The following is a 25,178-nucleotide window of genomic DNA, read 5'->3' on the forward strand; positions in this document are numbered from 1 at the left end:
CCGACCAAGCCAGCAAAGGAATCCTAGTCCCCCCCCAACAGGGCCGTTCTGGGTTTTCCCTCCTGCCCTGCCTATGGCGCAAGCAAAAGTGCCCCATATAGGGGCTCAGACCTTTGGAGATCACTCTCCTTGGAGCCTGCTGGTGTTAAATAAACCTCCTATCCTCCAAGATCTCCGAGTGCCGCTTGGTTCTTCCATCGGGCGATCCAGCCCAGGTTCTGTAACAATGTTATGAAGCGTCCCCCTCAGTGATCTCTTTGGGTACAAAATCATTCCAGCTATCTTCCTCTGTCTCTAATTCAGTCTCCTCTGAAAACTAGCAGGACCCCCATCCTCAGTGCATCCTCCCCTCTATGTGCCTGGTCCGTTGTCTGACTTGGTGTTCTTATCCCGATGGAGAGACACACCTGGAAAGAACTGGGATGTCTTTTACACTTCTGTTAAAGATGTGTTCTATCCTGTTTTCTCCAAAACCAAAGCCTACTTTCTACCTCAATTTCAGGTCAAAAGAGCTGGGAAATTGGACCAAGGTGGGGTGGTAGGGTGGGAGCAGTTGGTCCCTTGGAGAGGCAGAGAATCAGTAATAGACCAACAATATGTTGAGATAAAAACATTCGAGCAATGGAGAAAGATGAGTCAGAACTAGCTCAATGGCAAAGGAGCAGGAAAGTATACATAGTATATGTAGTTGAGATGTGGTACTGGGCAAGCACTTGGAAAGTTGACAAATTATAAAGCATGTTATGTTTAAAGGAAAGAGTAAAAGCCTGAATGACAGATTCACATAATTCATCCATGTTAGTAGTATGAGGCAAAGCAGGTACTATCCAAGTGGGAGTATAATAAATAATATTAAACTACATTATACTTCTTCTAGCTACTTATTCTAATTTTTCTGTGGTACATTTACCCAATAAATGTGGAAAAAAGGTTGAATTTGATACAGGCTCAGAAATTTTGTTATACTACATAAAACTAAATTGACATAATCACTTACTGAGAGATGATTAAAATAAGCTTCCCAGGCCCAGTACTTGACTAGGTTTTGGACCGTATTTACACCATACATGGGTGAATATTTTTCAAGGAAATTTGTACTTGTCCTTCCATCAAGTTTAATGTGTACTAGGTTTCTCTTTCTGATGAAATAATGTTTAGTTTTATCTCAGTGGATTTTGTTTAAAATATTGAATTGAGTTTTTCTAACTAGTGATTTAAAATATGATTTAAATTTGTTGAATTACCATAGAGTCTGTTTAAATTCAGGTGGATACTTATTGGGTGTTTAAACTACCCAGACTGTCAGGCGCCTGGGTGGCTCAGTTGGTTAAGTGACTGCCTTCGGCTCAGGTCATGATCCTGGAGTCCCGGGATCAAGTCCTGCATCGGGCTCCCTGCTCAGCGAGGAGCCTGCTTCTCCCTCTAAGTCTCCCCCCTCTTGTGTACTCTCTCTCTCTCTCATTCTCGCTCTCTCAAATAAATAAATAAAAAAAAAAATCTTTAAACTACCCAGACTGTTATACTAAAGGAATTTTTCACAATGTTATGAATACATTTTGGCTTTTTTTTTTCAGAGGTTTGGATCTTCAATTAATCATTTTCCAAAATTGCATAAAATATATTACAATTAAGAAGTAGTGGGGTGCCGGGGTGGCTCAGCCCCTTTAAGTGTCTGACTCTTGATTTTGGCTCAGGTCATGATCTCAGGGTCATGAGACTGAGCCCTATGCTCAGTGGGGAGTCTGCTTGAGATTCTCTCTCTCCTTCTCCCTCTGCCCCCACTACTCTCTCTTACACACACACACACACACACACACACAAGTAGCTCTCAGTTTAATTCAGTATTTACTGAGAACCAATTAGCAGCTTAGGCTGGTGTCTTGGATGGGCATATTTTTTGCCTTTGAGGGACTAATTTCTTCTTGGGAGAAAAGATATATACTTAATACAGAGCATAGTTCTGCATGCTGTAAAAATAAGGGCCGGATTCTATGATTAAGACCAATGGTTCTTGGGGTGCCTGGGTGGCTCAGTCGTTAGGCGTCTGCCTTTGGCTCAGGTCATGATCTCAGGGTCCTGGGATCGAGCCCCACATCGGGCTCCCTGCTCGGCGGGAAGCCTGCTTCTCCCACACCCCCTGCTTGTGTTCCCTCTCTTGCTGTCTCTCTGTCAAATAAATAAATAAAATCTTAAAAAAAAAAAAAAAAGACCAATGGTTCTTAAATTTGGCTTTCTATCAGAATCAGCAGGAAAGGTTTTTGAAAAATACAGATTCCGGAGATAGTCCTTGAGACGTTGGTCTGCTGTGTTCCTGGTGTTGGCCTCACAGAGATAAAATCCTTTCTTGTTCCAACACACACACACACACACACACACAAACCAGAAACAAAAAAACAAAAAACAAATTCTAAACCTCCACTCCCAGAGATTCTGACTCAGTGGGTCTTTTCTAATCGGCCCTCCCCGATCTATAATATAGGTGGTTCAGTGTAAGATACCAAGTGCCAAAATAATGTAGAAAAGGAGGCTATCAATATGGATAGACTTCTTAAAGTAGAGTAAAACATTTTATAACTTATTTTTTTTATTGGGTCCAGACCTTAATCACCAGAGTCATATAAAATCAAGTGGGTCCTGATGTCTCTGCAGATATTTTGTTATACTTCTCTAACCATGGTACTGACTAGTATTTTTAATTGATAATTGCCATAAATTTTACATTTAATTTATTTCCCAGGTTTTTTTGAAGTTAAATATTTTATAGATATCAGTGTTATTCCTTCCCTCTTCAGAATTTATTCTGTGAGCACAGAGAACCCCTTTTGTAAAATAGCTGATATTAGGGCACCTGGGTGGCTCAGTCGGTTAAACATCTGCCTTCGGCTCAAGTCATGATCCCGTTGTCCTGGGATCGAGTTCCGCATCCGGCTCTCTGCTCCTCAAGGAGCCTGCTTCTCCCTCAGCCTCTGCCTCTCTCTCTCTCTCTCTGTGTCTCACGAATAAATAAAATCTTTTAAAAAAATAGCTGATATTAGGCATGGTAAACAACTGTCATATCTTAAGAAACAAAGCAAACAACAACAAAAAAATTTCTTTGGTCCTCGCTCCTCATTAGGTGTTACAAAATCTCATCTCTCACTTTGCAGTGAACTTTTCTGAAACAACAGTCTGCACAGTGGTTACAAGTGTGGCCTCTGAAGCCAAATTCCCCGGGTTCATCTCTAGACTCTCCTTACCAGTGCTTTGATAACAGGATGTTCTCAATAGATATCATCTTTATTAGGATTATTTTACTCTCATTCAACCCTCTTCTCTCTTAAAACTCTCTCTGTTCCTTATTTCCATAATGAAATGTACTCTTTCTCAGTCTCCTTTGCTAGCTCTTCTTCTTCTGCCAGTTCCTGAAGTGCACCTTTACCTCTTCATTTCACTTCTGTTTTTGTGCCCTACATTCTCTCTGGGTGACATGGTTTTCTTCCATGTCTCCACACGTCCTGTGTGATAATGATTCCCTAGTTGATATCTAGCACAGCTCTCCCTCCTAGCTCTTGTTCAGCACTGTCCTGTTGAAGTATAATGCAAGCCACATGTATCATTTTCAGTATTCTAGTAGCCACATTTAAAAAACAAAAATAGATGAATTTTAATAACCTATTTTATTTAACATGGAATATATAAAATATTAAACATTTCAATATAATGTAGTCAATATAAAATTATTAGAGATATTTTTCATTATTTTTTGTACAAAGTATTCGAAATCTGGTATTTTTTTACACTTAGAGTACATCTTAAGTATTAGACCCCTTTGTATTGAGATTCTGTAAAATTTAGAGTTGAAAATTAGATTCACATACCCAGTTGTTCCGTATCTACTTACAGGTTTTCCAATAACTGAATCAAATATCAAAAATTATTTTTCTTTAATACTCACATCCACCTTGACAAGATGTATACATCTTTTTTAGAAGAGACTATTTAACTTCGATACGAAGGCATATCAGTTTCAAAACTACAATGGACCAAGTAAATCCATTTACTCCTATGTCAACCTAGTATTATTAACATGAGTTTTATGTATTTATTTTTAAGATTTTATTTATTTGACAGAGAGAGACACAGCGAGAGAGGGAACACAAGCAGGGGGCACGGGAGAGGGAGAAGCAGGCTTCCCGCCGAGCAGGGAGCCCGATGTGGGGCTCGATCCCAGGACCCTGGGACCATGACCTGAGCCGAAGGCAGACGTTTAACGACTGAGCCACCCAGGTGCCCCTATTAACATGAGTTTTATAGGGATATTACATAAGTTGAAGAAGCTACTCCCAAATTATCATATCAACAAGACATTTTAAAGTATTTTTGGAGTCTTTTTGCAGACAATTTAAAAAATGTTGTCAATTGCGATTAAAATCTGCTTATTGATTCATGTTAGGAAAATGTATAAAATCATTACTTATTTGTATTTTAGAGATTTTACTTTCAATATGAGTTCTCTTATTTTTCCAACCACTTTGCAAATAAACTCTTGCCTTCCTTGAAGCTTCAAATTCAGCTCATTCATTTAGGGTGTGATACTGGTCAGACAACATACATCATTGTGTCAGGTTTTTGTCATTGATTACTGGTTAATGAGCAATTATTCCTTTTGTTGCAAGAACATATTAAATTAGAGTTAACAGTTCAGTGGATCTTTATAAAACTCTTCCATAACGTAACCAATAAGCATTGATGCAAAACACAAGATCATTCCATTTTTCTTGTTTTTTTCCCCCAGAGTTTCGTAAACTGTTGATGAGTCAGAGCATTTGCATGTATGTACTAACTCTGTACTAACAGTTGTATCCATGACACTGGCCGTGGAGTCTGTTTCAAAAAACCAAACACAGATATTTTCAATATGTATAATATGTTGGTATGAAGCAATAAGACAAATACCAGTCTGTAGTTTTAAAATGTTAAGTCTGAATTTTCCACCTAACATAGCTGAAGCACTGACCATTGTGACAGAAACTAATTTTTTTGTATCTAACTAAAATTATTCCTTAGCTGATAAAAGAGATTTAGAAATATTTATGTCATGAGTTGTAATTTTTAGATAGTGAATTGCCAACATTTCTTCATAGACTCGGTAGTTCTTCGAGAAAAAAAAAAAAATAACCAAAGTACTAATTGGGCAATGTCCCTTATTTGCAGAGTGCCCTATCTTAAAAAGCATATTTTGAACACCATTCCTTTGCTCATAAATGCTCAGAAAATCTTCAAGCTTTCATGGTTAAGTCCAAATTCCCCAGCATTCACTTCTATGATCTTGTCCCCCCGATCTTCCCAATATCACCTTTTTTACTCTTTCCTCTTAAACTTTCATCCAGTCATGCTGAAATTGTTGTGGTTCTCCCAAAAAGCCATTCTCTTTTGCTTCTCTCTCTGTCTCTCTTTTTTTTTTTTTTGAAGATTTATTTATTTATTGAGAGAAAGAGAGAGAGTAATGTGGGTGCAGTGAGGGGCAGAGGGAGAAGGAGAGAGAAATTCAAGTAGACTCCCTGCTGAGCGCAGAACCCAAGATCATGACCTGAGCTGAAACCCAGAGTCACTTACCTGACTGCACCACCCAGGCGACCCTCTCTGTTGCTTCTCTATGCCATTTCACTTTTATTCCAGAAAGAAGCCCCTCTCTGCTCCCCTGCTACCACCTGTCTTCCTTCTGCTCATCTTTCAAAACTCAGCAGAGGAGGTGCCTGGATGGCTCAGTTGGTTGAGCATCTGCCTTCAGCTCAGGTCATGATCCCAGGGTCCTGAAATCGAGCTCCATGTAGGGCTCCCCGTTCAGCAGGGAGTCTGCTTCTTTCTCTCTCTCTTTCTCTGTCTCAAATAAATAAATAAAATCATAAAAAAAAAAAAAAAAACAGCAGAGAAATCATCTTCTCTGGAAAACCTCTCCTGACAGCCGTCTCTCTTACTGTCCAGTCTGGAATTAGTATCCCTTCCTAGTCCTCCATCTCCCCCCCAGCCTCCTCCAAACACACTGCCATAGCACTTATTACACTATACTCTAGTTACCAGATGGTAAGCTCTTTTGAGAGCAAAGGTGGTGCTTTTATCTATATCCGTAACACCCAGAACAGCCCCTGACAGATACTGGGTGCTCAGAAATAGTTTTGGCATATCCATTAACTATCACATCACATTGATATTATATGTTTCAAAGGATACCTGATTAAGCTTGTATAATAAACAGCTATCCTGAGTGTAAGGGGTTCTACTCTACACTTTAGGAGTAATGCATTACTTTTAAATAGAATAATTAGAGAGTTGGATGCCTTACTTTAAGACACTTACTGACATTTTTGTCTTACTCCTCTCAAAAGGTTCTAACCATTTAATTTGTTTAGTATGACCTAAGTTTTGTCATTGTATTTGATTAATACTGGATTTTGCTTTCATTACTAATCAGCCATCTTTCCCTTTTTCTCTCTCGGTCCAGCTCCAACAGAAGCCACGATGCACCCACATCTAGGTAAGTGCTTAAGACCCTGATGTCACTAATCTTAGTACTAGATGTGCTTGTTTCACTCCTCTGGCTAGGTGGGCAGATGATATAAAGGTGAGGAAACTTCCTGCCCTCTCTGATTTTCACTAATCATTCACTGGAATCGGTCTTAGGTTCAGATTATGCTTGAACACAGGACCTCGCCAAACAGGTGATCATGGTGCCCAGCTGGGGCTAATGGAGGGATTTTTGAACCTGTTAGTACATTCAGCTTTGGGATCCTGTTGAATGTGACCTTTCCATCCTATATTCTAATGCTAAATTCTCCCCAGAGCTCCTACCCATCACAAATAGTAGATCATAAGGATAGTGGGTAGGGAGCTAGGAGTATGGAGGAATGGAGGTCATTTTGGATTTGAGATACCTGTTCAGACCAGTGCTGGGTTGTAAAAAGAGAAGGAATTTGGTCATTTCTTTAAAAATTAAAATGAGGCTGTTTAAATAGCTATAAGCTTTGTTTCATGGCACCATGTAAAGTTACCATTTCTCATTTTGCTCATGTTCTTTCCATAATGCCATGCGAGGCAAGGTTGTGTAGTGGTTAAGGGGACAGCTTCTGGAGCCCTTACCTGGGCTCATCTCACTGTCTCACTTGCTAGCCATGTACATTGAGTAAGTTATTTAGCCTCTCTGGGCCTCAGTTTCCTCATCTGTAAAATGGACGTCATAATAGTACCTACCTCCTAGGGTTGTTCTGAGGATGAAATGAATTCCTTTTCGTAAAGTGCACAGTCAATGACATAACAGTGTTTGGAAAGAAGTAAATACATGAACAATAACCATGGAGGCTTACCCGTGCCTTTGCCAAACATTCGCTAGAAAACAAGTGATCTTTAAGAATTCAGTTTCCCATTTGTGTTAGTGAAGATTTATTTTAAAAGCCATTTCCTACACTATAGTATGTCATAAGAATGAAAAATAAATCATCCTGGCTGGCTCCAGCCTTTTCAGATGTCTGTCGCGGTGGGACTTGGAGATGGGTCAGTTATTTGTCTCTTGGGCTCTTCCTTTCAACCTACAAACCCAATTAATTTATTTTTCTCTTTGGAAAATCTGCCTCGAGACCTCGACTTTTATGTAATGCTACAGCTTGGGGCTCTTCTTTGGCAGACGAACGCCAGCACTTAGAAGCATGCCTTCTGGCAGCCGAGGCAGGCTGGTAACCCGCAGTGGCCCAGCCGCGTCTCGGCCAGGTTAGGTGTCTGGGAGAGCTGTACCCTGGACGCATCTCAGGCCCCACATCTGATGGCTCAGAGGAATCATTAAATCACTCCCACGCACAGAACACATCACAGCGTTCTCTCCAGCGGAAATCCATATTCTCCCCATTGTCGTGCCTAAGGCTTCCGAGTTTGAGCAGCCATCGCTCTTAATACATGCTGATTCACTGGTTGCCTGGACTTCGTTATGTGCTCACCTGCTGGTGTACCCAGAATCAAGAGAGCAAGGGTGGCTGAGGGTGGTAGTGTCACCAAAGAGAATCTGGAAGGATGCTTCCTGAGAGTTGGAGGTGATTTTAATTACCCAGTGAGTTAACGTATTATTTTCAAGTGAGACAAAAAAATATATATATAATAAAATATATAAAATATATTTTATAAAATATAAATAAAAATATAAAATATATAATAAAAATTTTTGGTTATTTTTTGGCTAATCACTTTCCTATGATTTTAATTTTTTCCAGAAAGCATATGTAAACTCATTCAAACAAAATTGTACAGGCTCAGAGAATTTATACTAGCCAAAACAAACTTCGCAAGCAAACCACGGGTATCAGATGAGAGAGGGTTTTTAAGCACTAAATTCATTTTTTACAACTTGAGTAGAAATAGTGATCATTTCTCATACAACTTTAAAAATGAACCGTGAAATTTTTTTACTTGCCCGCCTTCTTTTCAGTGGAAATGTCACATATTCTATAGTTTATGAAGACAGTCTTTGCTCTTGGAATGGCCAAAGTTGTTCTAAAGCTTGAAAATAGGTATTTAATACAATCTCAAGTGTAATGATGGTATACTTTAAACTGTGGATGGCTTCCTGGTATTCGTCCTGACTTTTAACATGACTTTACTTGGGACTTTCATGGACTCATGTAGATCATTTCTCCATTGCAGCTCTGAGGGGAAAAAGTTGCTAACAATTTGCAACACATTAAATTTTTTAAAAATGAGTGAATATAGGGAATGAGAGAAAACGAACCAGGGCAAGAGGGATAGTAGGAAAGAGAAGAGGAAATGGGTTAAACACCAGCCATATTAGCCTATGGTAAATAGCCAGAATGTTCCATCTCCTTCTATGCTGTAAAGTGAGTTAACACTGAATCTTTTCTGGGCATATGGAGCTATGAGAAGCAAATCTTGCATGACCCCTCTTTGTAGGTTAGTACTGACCTTGGCCTTCCTGCCTCTTCTGGCTGGTGAGGATTTGGTAGGGTTTCTCTTTGGGGACTCTGGTTTTCCGACTTCTGTGTGTCTAAATAGCAGAACCTTTACCCTTTCCCTTCATAGTTTAGGGGCAAAACAAGTACAATATAATCAACCGCTCATTTTAAATTCAGCTTTAATTTAAAATATTGTTATTCCTCATAAAGGCAGCACATTGACACTTCTGTGTAGCTAAATCTATTGTGTAGTGTAATTTTTTTTCTAAGTATTTTATTTTTCTTTTAGCTGAAGTACATAGCGACAGCATTATCCTACGAGATGACTTTGACTCCTACCATCAACTGGAGTTGAATCCAAATATATGGTAAGTTACAGGAATATGCCTCACTTCGGTTTGTTTGTTTAGTGCAAAAAAAAAAAAAATGATGCTGACCACTCCCTTAGAGCAGCTACATAACATTAAATTGCTTGCTAGCACTCAGGGAGCAGTGAGAGTTGTACGTTGTTCAGCTAGGAAACTGGGCTTAATGTAGACTGCATGATGTCCAGCTCATGACTTCTTTAAGAGCTTAATCTAGGGGCCATCTCAAAGCCATGTGTATGGTTAGATATTTTGTTCAGTTGTACAAGTTCTTTCTGTAGAAAAAACTATGCTTTAATGTGTCTAATAATTGCATTTATGCTGAGCAAAAGAAGGGAAATGGTTATCTGAAATGACAGGTGATTTGAGTCATACTTCCAACTAATTTCTAAGTTATTGGGTCACCTCATAATTTATACTCCAGTTTCTCCTTTGAAAGTAGCTTAGGTGCAACTCCATGGGATATCTGAGGGCAAAGAAACAATTAACCAAGCTCATTCATTAAAAACTCGCTGAATACATAAATGGATGCATGGATTTGTTGGCAGTTTGTTGTATTTTTGCTGACTGGAGAAATAGGTCTATCAGCCTAGAGCTATAATCAATCTGTGTAATTTCAGGGAATGTCTGAATGTGGATTTTCTTTTTTTTTAAAGATTTTATTTATTTATTTGAGAGAGAGAATGAGAGAGAGAGAGCAGGAGAGGGGGGAGGGTCAGAGGGAGAAGCAGACTCCCCGCTGAGCAGGGAGCCCAATGCGGGACTCGATCCGGGGACTCCAGGATCATGACCTGAGCCGAAGGCAGTCGCTTAACCAACTGAGCCACCCAGGCGCCCCTGAATGTGGATTTTCTATGATACTAAATGTTTTTGTATGAACAATCAAGAGTTCAAGATAAATTTGAAGCTCTAATTTAAACTTTCAAGTTGCAACCAAAATCCAAACAATGCTCAAGGCTAGAAAGAAAGTGAAAAATACTGATTCAAATGATACACGCTCTGCTATGTCTATTGCAGCATTATTTACAAGAGACAAGATATGGAAGTAACCTAAATGTCTATTGATAGGTGAATGGATAAGGAGGGCGAGGATGTGTGTGTGTGTGTGTGTGTGTGTGATAGAATATTACACAGCCATAAAAAAGGATGAGATCTGGCCATTTGCAACAACCTGGATGGACCTAGAAGGTATTATGCTAAGGGAAATAAGTCAGATTGAGAAAGATAAATACTATGTGATTTCACACTTACGTGGAATCTAAAAAATGAAACAAATGAATAAACAAATCATAAATAAAAATCAGAATCAGACCTATAAATACAGAGAACAAACTGGTGGATGCCAGATGGTAGGGGGGATGGGCAAAATGAGTGCAGGGGAGTGGGAGATACAGGCTTCCAGCTATAGAATGGGAATAAACGGTACAGCATAGGAAATATAGTCAACGATATTGTAATAGCATTGTATGGTGACAGATGGTAGCTACGCTTGTGATGAGCAGAACAGTACATATACAGAAGTTGAAGCACTGTGTTGTACACCTGAAATTAATGTAACATTATGTGTCCACTATACTCAAATTTAAAAATTAAAAGAAGACTGGAATTCCATCCTCAAATGTCAGCATGTGATATTCATGTCTGTTTTTCTTTATTTTCACTGTTCAACAAATATTAAGCAATAATCACTTTATTTATACAGTAAATTAAAAAGAGATAGAGTTCCTTCTCTCAAGTAGCTTATATTTAGTAGAGGATATACTGAGAACATATTTTTAAAAACCTTATAATCCAGGATAGAAATTCTTAAGTATAATAGAGGGGTACAAATAACACACATACATAGTGTACTGCCAAAAAAAGAAAGACGACTCTGGTGGGATTTTCTTGGAGAAAGTGGTCTTTGACCTGAGTGTTGAAGATGACATATAGAGAGGGCTGATGTTTCAATAGTAGATGGAGGAACTTCTGTCTTTTCTAGAAAGAAGTACCGATCCGCATACTATACAGTAAAAATCAGACTGGACAGAGTCATAAAGTCTCATAATTTATATGCCATTTAAGGTATAATTTATCAATAAAATTTCACTTCCCTGTGAACATATCCTAAATACAAATTTCTTAAAATAAATTGAAAATCTTTATTAGGAAAAGGCCAACGAAACTTTCTAAGCACAGTGTGTACCCAGGAAAGGTTCTCTCCTCCTCCTGACATTTGGGTTTTTTATATTCCATTAATATAGATGTTATCAGATGATTTGTTTCTTTCAAGGCAAGTTCATTTCTGTCAAGCTAATTCATTGTCTTCACCGAGTTTTCTTGACAGATACAAAATGTGACTTTTATGTGGTTCAAATTCTGTTATTTTTGAAATCAATAAAACATGATTGATTTTGCTTCACCCATTTTCATGACTGATCTGATACATACTTCCTTGACCAAAGTTATGGATTTTGTGTCCCTTTCACTTAAGCTAAGCTTTTTCCCACTTAAAAACAAAACACCTTTTATTAACTTTAAAAAGCCACGTACTTCTGTTTTCTATCAAATATACTTCAGAGTAATTTTACTTTAACCCTTATTGCCCACAGTCTCCTTCACGTAGCCCCTTTAAGATTAAAAAGAAAAAGCCCCGACTGTGAACCTCTCATCCTTTGGGAGATGACTTTGTTGAGCAGAAGGTGGCAGAGGTTCTGATGTCAGGCATGTCTCGTCTGACTCTTGAGCTCGCCACGGGCCCGCAGAGTACCTTGAGAAAAGTGGGAAGCTTTCTTTACCACGCTGAGCCTGTTTCCTGTCAGTACAAGTGAGACGAAGACTGTTTTTACAGCATTGTTCTAGTTTGATGAGCCTGCAAAGGTCTGGCATCACACCTGGTACTGTAGATGGTCAGTAAACGTGGTTTCTTCCCTTCTTCTCTTCTCTCTCTCTCTCTCCTTCCCTACTTTTCCCTTTCCCTCCTTCTCTTTCTCCTTCTTTCACTCTCTCTCCCTCACCTCTCCTGCTCTCTTCCCCTACTTTCCTTCCTCTCTCTCCCTCCTTCCCTCTGTCCCTTCCTGTCTTCTTCCTGTGCTGGATTTGTGCATTGTTCTCCTTGCCTGCTCTAAGCCCACAAATGACCCCAAATCATTATTAGTTTAAAAATTGTCAAACAGTTTATTTAAGTGAGTCCTCATATCTTCCCTCTTTGCATTTGGATGAAAAATGGACATCAGAGTAAATATGTCTGCATTATATAATATATGGAGCATATGTTCGTGAAAATAGAGTAGAATCATAGAGAAGGGGAAAAAAGAGGATAGGAGCTGTCTCAAAATCCTTAAAAATAGATGTAAACTCCCTAAAGTCAGAAACCAGCACCCAATAAAATCAGACATCCCAGTCAAATATTTCCAGTAAGGTAACGAAGCCCTACTCTATTTTGGAACTCTATAGACTTGACTCTCCTGAAATCTGTTTTCTCCAAACACATACTGGTATGTGAGTTTTGCTCTTTATGATCTTGTCTTTGATTCTCTTCACCCCCACAGAATTAGAAATCACTGGGCAACTCTGACAATGTGGGAAGGAGAAAACCTTGCTGCCCACTCTGGAACTCTGGGCCCCCCACCAACTACAACAGAGGGTCTGGGGCACGGCTTCTGGCCAAATTCCTGTGACTAAATACATCATCAGAGAATTTGCCACAAGAGAAAAATGTACTGTTTTTATAAGCATGTTTCTGCCCTGGGGTTTGAAAATCATCATATGCGTTATTTAATTTGTAATTTTTAAGGACAAGCTAAAGGAGAAATTAAGAAACTGAAGTCATGTCTGTGCAATGAGGGAGAGGAGGAGCCGTTTAAAAATTAATCGCTCACAACTTATTTGCTTCCATTAACTTCATCTTATAAAATCAATTTTTTTCACTCCATTACCTGTACTTTTTGATAGCCAAGTTTATTATCTCATGTACAAATTGCTGTATGTAAAAAACAAGGAACATAAAACAATATGACTATTATTATGAATGAACGTAACAGCCCAGTTACTATTCCAAGTGTTTGGCAGCAGTTGAAATAGAACCAAGAAACTTTTTTTCCATCAATTCAACATTGAATATCCTGTCTATCTACTTAAATATTAGATTTCATTGAAAAATTAATAAATGTACTTGGCAAAAAGTCCAATAATACTAAAAAATAAATGATAAAAATAAGCCTTCCTCCCACACTACACCTGTATTCCCTTCCTCCAGGGGCAACAACTGTTAGTTTCTTCCAGTCCTTCCAGAAATTGTTTATGCTTACACAAATGTAAATTCTCTCCACAAACTTGGGCATCAGAGAAATAAAACTTATTTTATTCTTTCATAACCCAACTTAATTTCTTTTTATTGTCCCCCTCCTACAAGTGGTGAAAACTTACTTTCAGTCACCTTTGGCTCACCCTCTCCCATTTTCTGATGCTGTAACGAAGTTTCAGAGGATTTATTGCTGCAAAGCCAGGGGTGGTATGAAGATGTACCTCTGGTCTCCTAGTCATCTGTCCCTGCAGTTACCCATGGTGTCTCCCTGTCTCATCTTTGGTGACTGATCTTTGTCCTTTGTCCTTGTCCTAACCATCCCTTCAGGGCATGGCTCTGTTTTGATGCCGGCTTGAGGGCAAGGAAACTGTTCTGCTGCTCCTGGATCTGGGCCATGGGCATCTTGGCGATGCTATGCTCTGGTTTACACAGCTAGGGTCCTTCTACCTATCTGAAATGAGGAGCATAGAGTCCTTCTGCTCTTTGTTTCCCAAATATCTCTGGGGCTCTGCTAGTAAAGGGGCCCTATATCTCCCCACCCCAGGCACTTCTGATTGCTTTGTTTGAATGAGAGATGACAAGTCAAGTTACAAATGAAAAAAGCAACAAAACCCCCTTAGGGGAATATCGTGGTGGCTCAGGCTTGTTGGGAGTGAGGCTTCTCTACTTCTACTTTCCCTGATGTTGCATCACAAGTCTCCCTCTACACCGCAGTGGTAACTTCATCGATTTGAATGTGCCACTGCCTGCAAGGGGCTGAGAGTAGTACCAATTTATCAGCACTGCTGACAACTCTCCAGTATCATATGATTGTGTTATATGATGGAAGGGATCATGAGTGTCTTTTTCATATAGAGACAATCTTCCAACCTCCAAAAAAGGGGAGGTGACTGGATGCCTGGGTGGCTCAGTCAGGTAAGCATCTGCCTTTGGCTCAGGTCATGTTCCAGGGTCCTGGGATCGAGTCCTGCATCGGGCTCCCTGCTCAGCAGGGAGTCTGCTTCTCCCTCTTCCTTTACTCCTCCACCCCCTGCTCGAGCTCTCTCTCTCTTTTGCTTACTCTCTTCCCTCTCTCTCAAGTAAATAAATAAAATCTTTTTAAAAAGAGGGAAGTGAGAAGAAACCCTCATATAATGAAAGTTAGAAGAAATTAAGGACTTACAAATAAGTTTTATCTCCTTAACGTTTCACTTAAGCATCTACTACTCGTACATCAACTATACTTTCATAGTTCCTTTTTATAAATTAAACTATTTTCGTATGATATAAGCACTGCCAGTATTTCATATGAATGGAGCACAATTCTGATTTTGTTTTATTAAAAGGAAACATAGCTAATTGCCCCAAACCGGGAGCATCCCAGGTACCCATCAGCAGGAGAATGGATAAACAGTGATATATCCACACAATGGAATACTATTCAGCAAAAAAAGGAGTGAATTGTTGATAGTTGAAACAGCACGGTTTAATCTCAAAAACTCTATGTTGAATGAAAGAAGCCAGACCCAAAATAGTTCTTTTTTTTTTTTTAAAGATTTTATTTATTTATTTAATCTTAACTATGTGGTTCCACTTCAATGACATCTAGGATAGGCAAAAATTATCTAAAGTGCTAGAAATTAGATTAGTGATTGTTTCCGGGATAGGAGATTGACTGGGAAGGGCAGGAGGAGCTTTCTGGGGTTAACAAATATGTTATATATATCTTGAGGGGCCTAGGTTACGTAGATATGTGCACTTGTCAAAGCGGGAGGTCTGTATATTTCACCGTGTGCAAATTTACCTCAATTAAAAAATTCAGCAATAATAAGAAAATGAGAAAAAGATAAGAAAGAGGAGACATTATTGATTCATAACTTGCAGTTATGAAGAGTTCAGAGAGAAAGAGGGTTAAAGGAACTAAAAAGTGAACGATTTGTGAAAAACGACTTAAGTTTTCTTAAGAAGTGTCTTTATCCTCCACGCAATTACAAAGTCAAGCAGGAATCCTTGTTTTGCTTAACAGATTATCCCTTTAATGCTTGTTTTCTGAAGATCACAGAAGGCATTTGGAGCTGTAATATCACTAGGCTCTGATGTTCTAGTCGGAAACGTGGGACTGTTAGAAAACATGATGATAAATGGCAACTTGACGACGACAGATGTTTTCCCTCCAGCACAATAATAATAGCAGAGATGTCCTTTTCAGCAGAGACCAGGGAAGAACAGGAGTCAGTCCTCAGAAGAAGCATCTTAGATGAGTAAGTTGTGATGCCGACAGGGATATGAGATATCAAGAAGAAAGATGCAAATGAAGTTGTCTTGGATCCTCTGATACATGAAGACTTCTGCCCATTGGTTTATCATACAGAAAGCCCCTCGGTTTATAGCTAAGGAAGCTAAAGCCATGGGTGCCATTGTGTAAGATTGCCTGAATCAAGAAAAGACTAGAACATTTCCATTTGTATCTGTAAATGATCATACTACAGGACCAGCGAAAGGGAGATCACAGACTCTGCTGCATCTGGTATTCTCTTGAAAATACTAATTTATTGGAGCAATTATTCTGAAATAGAGCAAAAACATGGATGATTTGGCTTACCACAATTTATTTTCTTTGAGAAAAAGAACTGTCTGAACAAAGACTATAAAAAGACAGAGGTTTTAGGATGAGGAGGGTGAGTTATTCTAGCTGGAGCTTTATTCCGTGATTAAAAGAGAAACAAGTCAAAGCAAGCAGTAAAATAGCTTCATAGTTCATTGGTGTGTTGGACCCCCCCCAAGAAAAAACAAAAACAGAGAGGACCCCACTTAGTAGCCAGGTGTGAGAACCACAATGTAAGTGGTTTCCAAGAAATCAGAAAAAAAAGTTAGACTGATGAAGGGTGTCACTGGGAAGGAAACTGAATAAAAAGTCCATCCACTTCGCTCAAGGTTCAGCAGGCTCAGGGGCAGTAAGACAGCATTGGGTGAAGGGGGGTGCTAGCCATGGACACCAAGGTCTCTATGGCACTTCTGAAGGATTTCCAGGAGATTTTGTTGGTAATGATGATCACGTAGAAGACATATGGCCTCATAGACTTACCCAGTGTAACACAGAGCATAAACCTTACATTTTTTTTTTCAAGAGCGGTGACCAAGGGAGATCATGAATAGGTGAGAACAGTCAGGCAAAATAAATCTTTTCTCTGATGACATACCTTTGCCAGAACCTCTAATATATCTGTATATTTGTGAGTTATGAAATTATAATTTGATGTTTTTTTTAGAGTTGAATGGTCCAGTATTCTGATCTTATGTGCATCCTTCTCTACTTTTTCTCTTGCTTCCTCCCTCTTGACTTCTTCACCTCTTCCCACTCTTTCTCACTCTTTCTTTTCTTTTGTTAATAACTTTTTTCTTTTATTACAAAATTCTCCTCTAGCCTTCCTCTCCTGCTTCCTCCCCCTCATTCCTCTTCTTTTCTTACTATGATGTCATTGCTCTGGGGAAAAGCTTCATCTACAATAGAAAGGTTAACCAGGAGGTGTCCTACCAATAAAATAAGGTGTGAATCTTGAGGCTTATTATTTCCTTCTTTAATCTCTGTTTTAGATGACAGAAGTAAGAGCTCACTCAATGGAATTAAATGTCAAGTACATTTGAAACAAGGGAGAAAATATTTCTTCAAGCAGCATGTAGTGGAATTCACCATAGTAGGAGGTCAGAATATTGCATGCAGTAGTAGGGTATTAGAAGGGTTATTTTCAACCCAAATAATATTTGTCATTGTACCTGTTAACAAAGGAGAGATCAAAATTTAAAACTCCCTACTGAAATAAAAAGAGCTCTTTTAGCTTCCTCAGTGAGAAGTAATGAGGATGAGCCATAAATGGGGTTTGTCATTTTCACATTGAGGGCATGTGTTAGCTTCTTAAAAAAAAAAAAAAAAGGCATGACATCGTTGAAGGTGATATTATTCTCAGTCTTATAGAGTGAACTTTCCTTGCTGTTTTTCTAAAAATATTCTACATTTACAAAGAGAATAGGGTTTTTTTTTAAAGCTTAATCTTTCACAAGAAAATAGTTATGCCCTCTTCATTATGAAACATTGTCTCTTTAGTATAAAATGTGGTCAAAAGTTGAATCTTCTGGTTGTTAAGGTTTTAATGGGAAGTACCAGGAGCTTTGGTGTCTCCAGAAGAAGTCAGCTGACTGCCTAGCTACCAAATGGCCCTCAGGGTCCCATTTACTTTGGTGGATTCACCAGTCCCTAATCTGTCCTTGCCTTGCAGACTCAAACATCAGATTTTGTCAGACATGCCGTGTGAGCGGTTCCTGAGAAAGAGTCCTGTTATCCTTGGGGTCAAGAGATTTTTCTTTTCTTTTCCCTTTTCCACTTTAAAATACTTTTTCTAGTCAGTACACTTATTAAGATTATTTTAATATCTCCATTCAGAAATGCTGGTAGATCCACAATTCTGGTTCATAGAATGCTGGATTTCTTCTTTGAAGCTGAGTCCCAGACACTGACTTTTTCAGAGGCAGTAAATTCTGGAGAGATAATCCGATGTCCTCGATCTTGGGGACAAATGGCATGTAAATGAGAATTTGATGATAACTGATTGTCAGTGAGTTTCCAGGTGATTAACTTGTCTCAGCAGAATGCCTGACTAAAGGCTGAGTGATTTCACTCTGCTCTAAAAAGAAGAATGAGCCATGTAATTAGACTGCTCTTGAGAAAATAATATTTCAATTATTTATTTATTGTTATGAGGATGATGTCACCACCAACCATTCATAAATCTCCTGTTGTGTGAAGGAGCCCAATTTTCTCATTAATTCTCCTCCTCTTTCCTGCTCCTAAAAGTCCTGTGTGAGTTAGTGCATTACATGGGGACCGCATCCTCCAGAGACATTTCACTTCAGCTTCCTCTGTGCCTACTGAACGGGTAGTTGGCATGTTTTCCAGCCTAATAATTTTTCAATCAGGATTGAAAACATAATTATACCTTCAGTGGTATACTCTCTACATCTGGGATAATTCTTTATACCAGACAAACACAGCCACCTAAATAATAAAAAACAAAGAGAATTGACACCAAATTACAAGTTTCAAATTGACAAGGAGCTTGTTATAGTGAAAAACAAAACTTTGGTTCAAAGCATTTCTTTTTCTTTCTTTTTTTTTTCTCTTTTACTTTTGTTTATGGTTTGACCCTAGATGTGTTGGTCAACAAGTACCCGCCTTTATGTTTACTGATTCTTTTATGTTTCTGTTAGTGAAAAAACAAGTGTGATAGTCTATGTATAAAATTGTGATGAATTATCTAAGGTTGTACATAAGCGAAAGAATATTGAATTTGATGAGGTACTTCAGTCAAATTCATTCTTAACATTTCCTGTGATGTCCATGACATTTTTCTTATTTTTGCACATCTTCATAACAAAATCCTTTTATCAAATAAAAAAAAACTTTTAAGAAAAGTCATCATAGCTTTTCAAAATAAACTGATAGTAAAAAGAATGGCAAACATTTTTTTTTTAAGTGCACATTGTTTCTAGAGAATTAGAGTTCTTTCCTCTTACTGACTGTGTTAGAGTGGCCTGGGAAGAATGTTGGACAGGGAGTCAGGGAACCTGAATTCTAGTCCTGTTCTATCATTTGTAAAATGAGGGGGTGATTCAGTGATATTTCAGATGCCCTCTAACTCGAACGTGCAATGATCTGTAAACTCTAGTAATAGATAAGCTTCATGTGGAACCTAAGCGGATGATAAATGGGTTCAGAGAGGGCTTAATAGATTCAGGCTTTGCATGGTCTTTGGTGATAGCAAGCATTTCCCTTAAAATGTCTTTTAATCACACTGTTCATGGCAGAATATATTTTGAGGTATGCGGTTCATATGATGCATCATGGTATTTGTCAGATTCTTATGTTCTGTTTTTCATAGTGGGAAAAAGGAAAAGAAGGGGGAAGTTTTCTTAGATTAGGGAAATATTCAGGGTTACTTTAACTATTAGGCAGAGAAGCAATTCATTTCTAATCCTTAGCCTGGGAGGTCACATTCCTTTTTAAATTGAAAAACAAAAGTCTGTTTAACTGGATTATTTAAAACTTCCTTCTTCCCACCAATCTTTGAAGAATATGCTACCTAATTCTACAAAGCCGGTCATTTTCCTGAGAAAATTCAATTGTTAGGCCACAGTTTAAATGTTTGTTTACATCTGTAGGTTTTCGAAACTCACCATCTCTTTCCGACATGGGTCACTTTTTCTTGTCCTTTGTACTGTCTAGTCTCCACTAAGATCATTGTTTCAGGGCGCCTGGGTGGCTCAGTCGTTAAGCGTCTGCCTTCGGCTCAGGTCATGATCCCGGGGTCCTGGGATCGAGCCCCGCATCGGGCTCCCTGCTCAGCGGGAAGCCTGCTTCTCCCTCTCCCACTCCCGCTGCTTGTGTTCCCTCTCTCGCTGTATCTCTCTCTGTCAAATAAATAAAATCTTAAAAAAAAAAAAAAATCATTGTTTCATGATGAAATTATGGTGCCTTTTCCTTTCTGATAATGGCATTCCTATGCATACTATTACAATGCTTCACTTTATAGAAAAAATATAAGGAAGGTCATGTTATAGATTCATTATTAGGAAAGTCACCTTGATGAGCAACAGATTTTTAGGAACCAAAATGAACCCACTGCCAATAATCATGGAAAAGGAAGAGGAGATAAGCTCAGACTGCTACACACTGAAAGGTCATGATGGTTAGAGCTCTCCAGAAACCAGACTAAAGGCAATATGATTGATTGTTCCCTTGGGGTCCATTCTTGGACCTCTTCTCTTCTCACTTTTTAAGATCCTTCCCTCTCTCCTGACCCCCATGCACTCCTATGATTTCAACCATACATCTTTTTTTTTTTTTTAAGATTTTATTTATTTATTTGACAGAGAGAGAGACAGCGAGAGACGGAACACAAGCAGGGGGAGTGGGAGAGGGAGAAGCAGGCTTCCCCGCGGAGCAGGGAGCCCGATGCGGGGCTCGATCCCAGGACCCCCGGGGTCATGACCTGAGCCAAAGGCAGACGCTTAACGACTAAGCCACCCAGGCGCCCCTCAACCATACATCTTAAACTGTCGTTATCAGTGATGATCTCCTTTCTCAGGAGAGAAATATGTTCAGGTACATATAACCATTGTCAGCTGGTCATCTCCAGTTATGGGCAGAACCAGAGAGCAGTCAGTTTCCAAGCCCTGTAATTCTCTAAGGTTGTGCTGTCCAATAATGACAGCCACTAGTCACATAAGCTGTTAAGCACTTGAAATGTGGCTAGTCTGGATTGAGATGTGCTATAAGTATAAAATACACCCCACAATTTGAAGACTTAGTATGAAAAAAGAATGTAAGCTATGTCATTAATAATTTTCCATTAACTACATGTTAAAATATAATATGAATATATTGGGTTAAACAAAATATTATTAAAACTAATTTCACCTGTTTCTTTTAACTTTTTTTTTTAAGATTCTATTTATTTTAGTGAGAGAGGGAGTGTGCATTGACTGGGGGAGGGGCAGAGTGAGAGAAAGAGAGAATCTCCAGCAGACTCCACACTGAGTGTGGAGCCCGGTGCAGGGCTTGGTCTCATGACCCTCAGATCATGACCTGAGCCAAAATCAAGAGTTGGATGCTTAACCAACTGTGCCACCCAGGCACCCCCCTTTTTACTTTTGAATGTAGCCGTTAGAAAGTTGAAAATTACATATGTGGCTTACATTACATTTCTATTGAATAAGAATACTCTAGGGGCGCCTGGGTGGCTCAGTTGGTTAAGCGAATGCCTTCGGCTCAGGTCATGATCCTGGAGTCCCTGGATTGAGTCCCGCATCGGGCTCCCTGCTCGGCGGGGAGCCTGCTTCTGCCTCTGACCCTCCTCCCTCTCATGTGCTCTCTCTCTCTCATTCTCTCTGTCTCAAATAAATAAAAATTAAAAAAAAATCTTTAAAAAAAAAAAATACTCTAGAATGTGCCCACTTTTCTCCATCTCTACCTTATTTCAAGGCACTATCACGTCTTACTTGTGTTACATCAGTAGTCCTGATTTTTTCTACTTCTATTGCCTCATTTGCTAGAGTAATTTTACTAAAAGTTGGATTTGTATCATGACTTTGGAAATAGAATGAGAGTTTTAATCCCACTTCTTTATAAGGTGTCTAACCTTGGACAATCATATTTCTAAATCTCAGTTTTAACATCCTCTCAATGGGGATTAAAAATGGAGGGAAGGGGTTTTATATGAATTTATTGAGACGTTGTTTGTAGAACTAGTAGCATAACACCTATCACTTTGTAAATGGCGCACGAGGCCTTCCATGAACTGGTTCCCACTTTCCAGCGCCATCCTTTGCCACCCTTCTGTATGTACCACTATGGTTCCAGTCATACTAGCTCACTAGAGTGGCAGTTCTACTTCTGTGTCATAATCTCTGTGTTCTTTGTGCCCTATCACACCCTCACCTTTCTTCCTTGCTTGAATAACTCCCAGTTCTCATTCAGGACCAGATCTGGGACCACCTCCTTTGGGAACTTTCCCTTCTGTCCTCTGTCTGAATTAGTCCCTTCTGTCCTTCTGTCCTCTGTCTGAATTAGGTCTTATAACATACTCCTGTTATAAGGAATGAGGAGCTATGGAAAATGTGATGGGCGTCAGAGTTAGCAGGCCCGGGGCCAAATTGCAAGTCTGTCACCTTTGCAGCTGGGTGACAAGCAAATGTTTAACTTCTCTGAAGCTCAGTTTTCTTTTTTTTTTTTTTTTTAAAGATTTTATTTATTTATTTGACAGAGAGAGAGATAGCTAGAGCAGGAACACAAGCAGGGGGAGTGGGAGAGGGAGAGGCAGGCTTCCCGCCGAGCAGGGAGCCCGATGTGGGACTCGATTCCAGGACCCCAGGATCATGACCCGAGCCGAAGGCAGACGCTTAACGACTGAGCCACCCAGGCGCCCTGAAGCTCAGTTTTCTTATTCGTAGAACGAGGACACTGACAACTGTCTTACAGAGAGGTTGAGAGATTTACATGGGCTTTAGAATATCTGGCACATAAAAGAAGGCCGTAAATAGTTACCATTGCATTGGCACCCTGTATTGTAATTGTGTGCTTGTTTCTCTGCTTTTTCTTCTGTAGTGTATACTCCTGGAAGAAAATGACGCTGTTTTATTGGTCTTTGTACCAGTAAAGCTCGCCACAGTACCTATAGGTCCTTAACACAAGTTTGTTAATTATACGAATGAATTAATGAATGATGAATGAATAAATAACACATTGGCAGCCAAGAGTCTGTTGGATTTGACCACCCAGAGGGATGGGCGTTCAGCATAAATTATAATAATTTCTCAGACTGAGAAATTCAAGCAGAGGACATTTAAAAGACGTTGGCAGAAAGTTGATGGATTTGTTCCATCAATCCTTGTTGAAGCCTTTGTTCTTCCAAGTAGCAGCAACCCAGTGAGTAATTCTAAATACGTGGTAATTCTAAATCTTTAAGTTCAACAGGGTACCAGTGACTTTATAAATTTTATTTCAAGTTTCTGGATCTGTATAGCACAATGAAGAAGAAAAAGGTCTGGAAGGCTTGTTGAGCCAAGTGGGGAGAAGGGCTGTTGTCTGTTTGCTTTTTTCTTGTGTTTAGCTTCTGTTATCTTACAAAATCAAAATCAAAATCAAACACATCACACGTCTGTTGTCTAGTCACTGGTTCCTTAATGCCAGGCTGTAGGCCATCTATGTTGGAATCACTTTGAAACAATATACAGACTTCTAGGTTGCACCTGAATCCCATTTCATAAAAGCTGTAGGGAAGGGGGTGTGTTACTTTTCTGATATACAGTTGATTTGGAGACTGATGATCAATATTTGTAGGTACAATGATGATTGCTATGGGAATTCAAACCTCAAGCCTCAGACTTCGTATCAACAATGATGCTTTTATTGTTAATTAATTAGCCTGTTTATCTTATATTTTTAAAATTGAAGTATAGTTGACAATATTATATTAGTTTCCGGTGTACAACATACTTATTCGACATTTATAGACATTATGAAATGCATCACCATGGTAAGTATAGTTACCATCTGTCACCATATAAAATTATTGTGGTAGTATTGACCATACCCCCTATGCTGTATCTTACATCCCTGTGACTTACTTATTTTATAACTAGGAGTTTATAACTTTCAGTTCCCTTCACTTATTTATATCATTCCTCCCCCACCCCATGACAACCACCAGCTCTCTTTATTTATGAATCTCTTTCTGTTTGTTTCTTTTTTTTTTTTTAGATTCCACATGTAAGTGAAATTATATGGTGTTTGTCTTTCTCTGTCTGACTTATTTCTATTACAGCAATACCCTCTAGGTCCATCTATGTGGTCACAGATAGCTAGATTTCATTCTTTTTTATGGCTGAGTATTATTCCTGTGTGTGTGTATGTGTGTTTGTGTGTGTGTGTGTATCACATCTTCCTTATCCATTTATCTATTGATAGATACTTAGATTGCTTCCGCATCTTTGGCATTGTAAATAATGCTGCAATAAACGTAGTGGTGCATTTATCTTTTTGAGTTAATATTTTTTGAGTTAATATTTTTGTTTTTTTGGGAAAATATCCAGAAGTAGAATTACTAGTTTGTGTGGTATTTCTTTTTTTAATTTTTTGAGAAACCTCCATACCATTTTCCGTTGAGACTGAACCAATTTACATTCCCACCAACAGTGCACAGTGGTTCTCTTTTCTCCACATCCTCACAAACAATTGTTATTTCTTGTCTTTTTGATTAGCCATTCTGACAGATGTGAGGGTGATATCTCTTTTCGGTTTTGATTTGCATTTCCCTGATGATTCGTGATATTGAGCATCTTTTCATACATCTGTTATCCCTCTCTAGGTCTTCTTTGGAAAAATGTCTGTTCATATCCTCTGCCCATTTTTAATTGGATTATTTAGTTTTTTGGTGTTGAGCTGTATAAGTTCTTTATATATTTTGGATATTTTCCCCTTATCAGATATATCATTTGCTAAAATCTTCTTCTATTCACTAGGTTGCTTTTTTGTTTTGTTGATGGTTTCCTTTGCTGTGAAAAAGCTTTTTAGTTTGATATAGTCCCAGTAGTTTATTTTTGCTTTTGTTGCCTTTGCCTAAGGAGACAGATCCAAAAAAATATTGCTAAGACTCACGTCCAAGAGTTTACTGTGTATGTTTTCTTTTAGGACTTTTATGATTTCAGGTCTCATATTTAGGTTTTTAATCAGTTTTAAGTTTGTTTTTGTATATGATGTAAGAAAGTGACCTAGTTTCATTCTTTTGCATGTAGCTGTCCAGTTTTCCCAGCACCATTTTTTGAAAAGACTGTCTTTCCCCCATTGCGTATTATTGCCTCCATTGTCACAGATTAATTGACCATATAAGTATGGATTTATTTCTGAGCTTTCTGTTCTGTTCTATTGATCTATGTATCTGTTTCTGTCCTAGTATCATATCGTTTTGATGAGTATATCTTGAATTTTGGAATTGTGATACCTCCAGCTTTGTTCTTCTTCCTCAACAATGCTTTGGCTATTTGGAGTCTTTTGTGATTCCATATAAA

At 38.8% G+C, this 25,178-nt stretch overlaps 1 protein-coding gene across 1 annotated transcript in view; it reads left to right on the forward strand.

Moving 5' to 3' along the window:
- The window catches only part of RELN (reelin), a 523,500-nt gene that overhangs the window by 239,637 nt on the left and 258,685 nt on the right, over nucleotides 1-25,178 (forward strand). The window contains exons 5-6 of the mRNA XM_035020402.1: nucleotides 6,482-6,514; nucleotides 9,220-9,298. Of these exons, the coding sequence (XP_034876293.1) occupies nucleotides 6,482-6,514; nucleotides 9,220-9,298 (112 nt within the window). The remainder of the gene's footprint in view (nucleotides 1-6,481; nucleotides 6,515-9,219; nucleotides 9,299-25,178) is intronic.

The sequence above is a fragment of the Mirounga leonina genome, unplaced genomic scaffold (assembly GCF_011800145.1).
Source record: "Mirounga leonina isolate KUSES-001 unplaced genomic scaffold, KU_Mleo_1.0 Mir_174, whole genome shotgun sequence".
NCBI classification, from domain to species: domain Eukaryota; kingdom Metazoa; phylum Chordata; class Mammalia; order Carnivora; family Phocidae; genus Mirounga; species Mirounga leonina.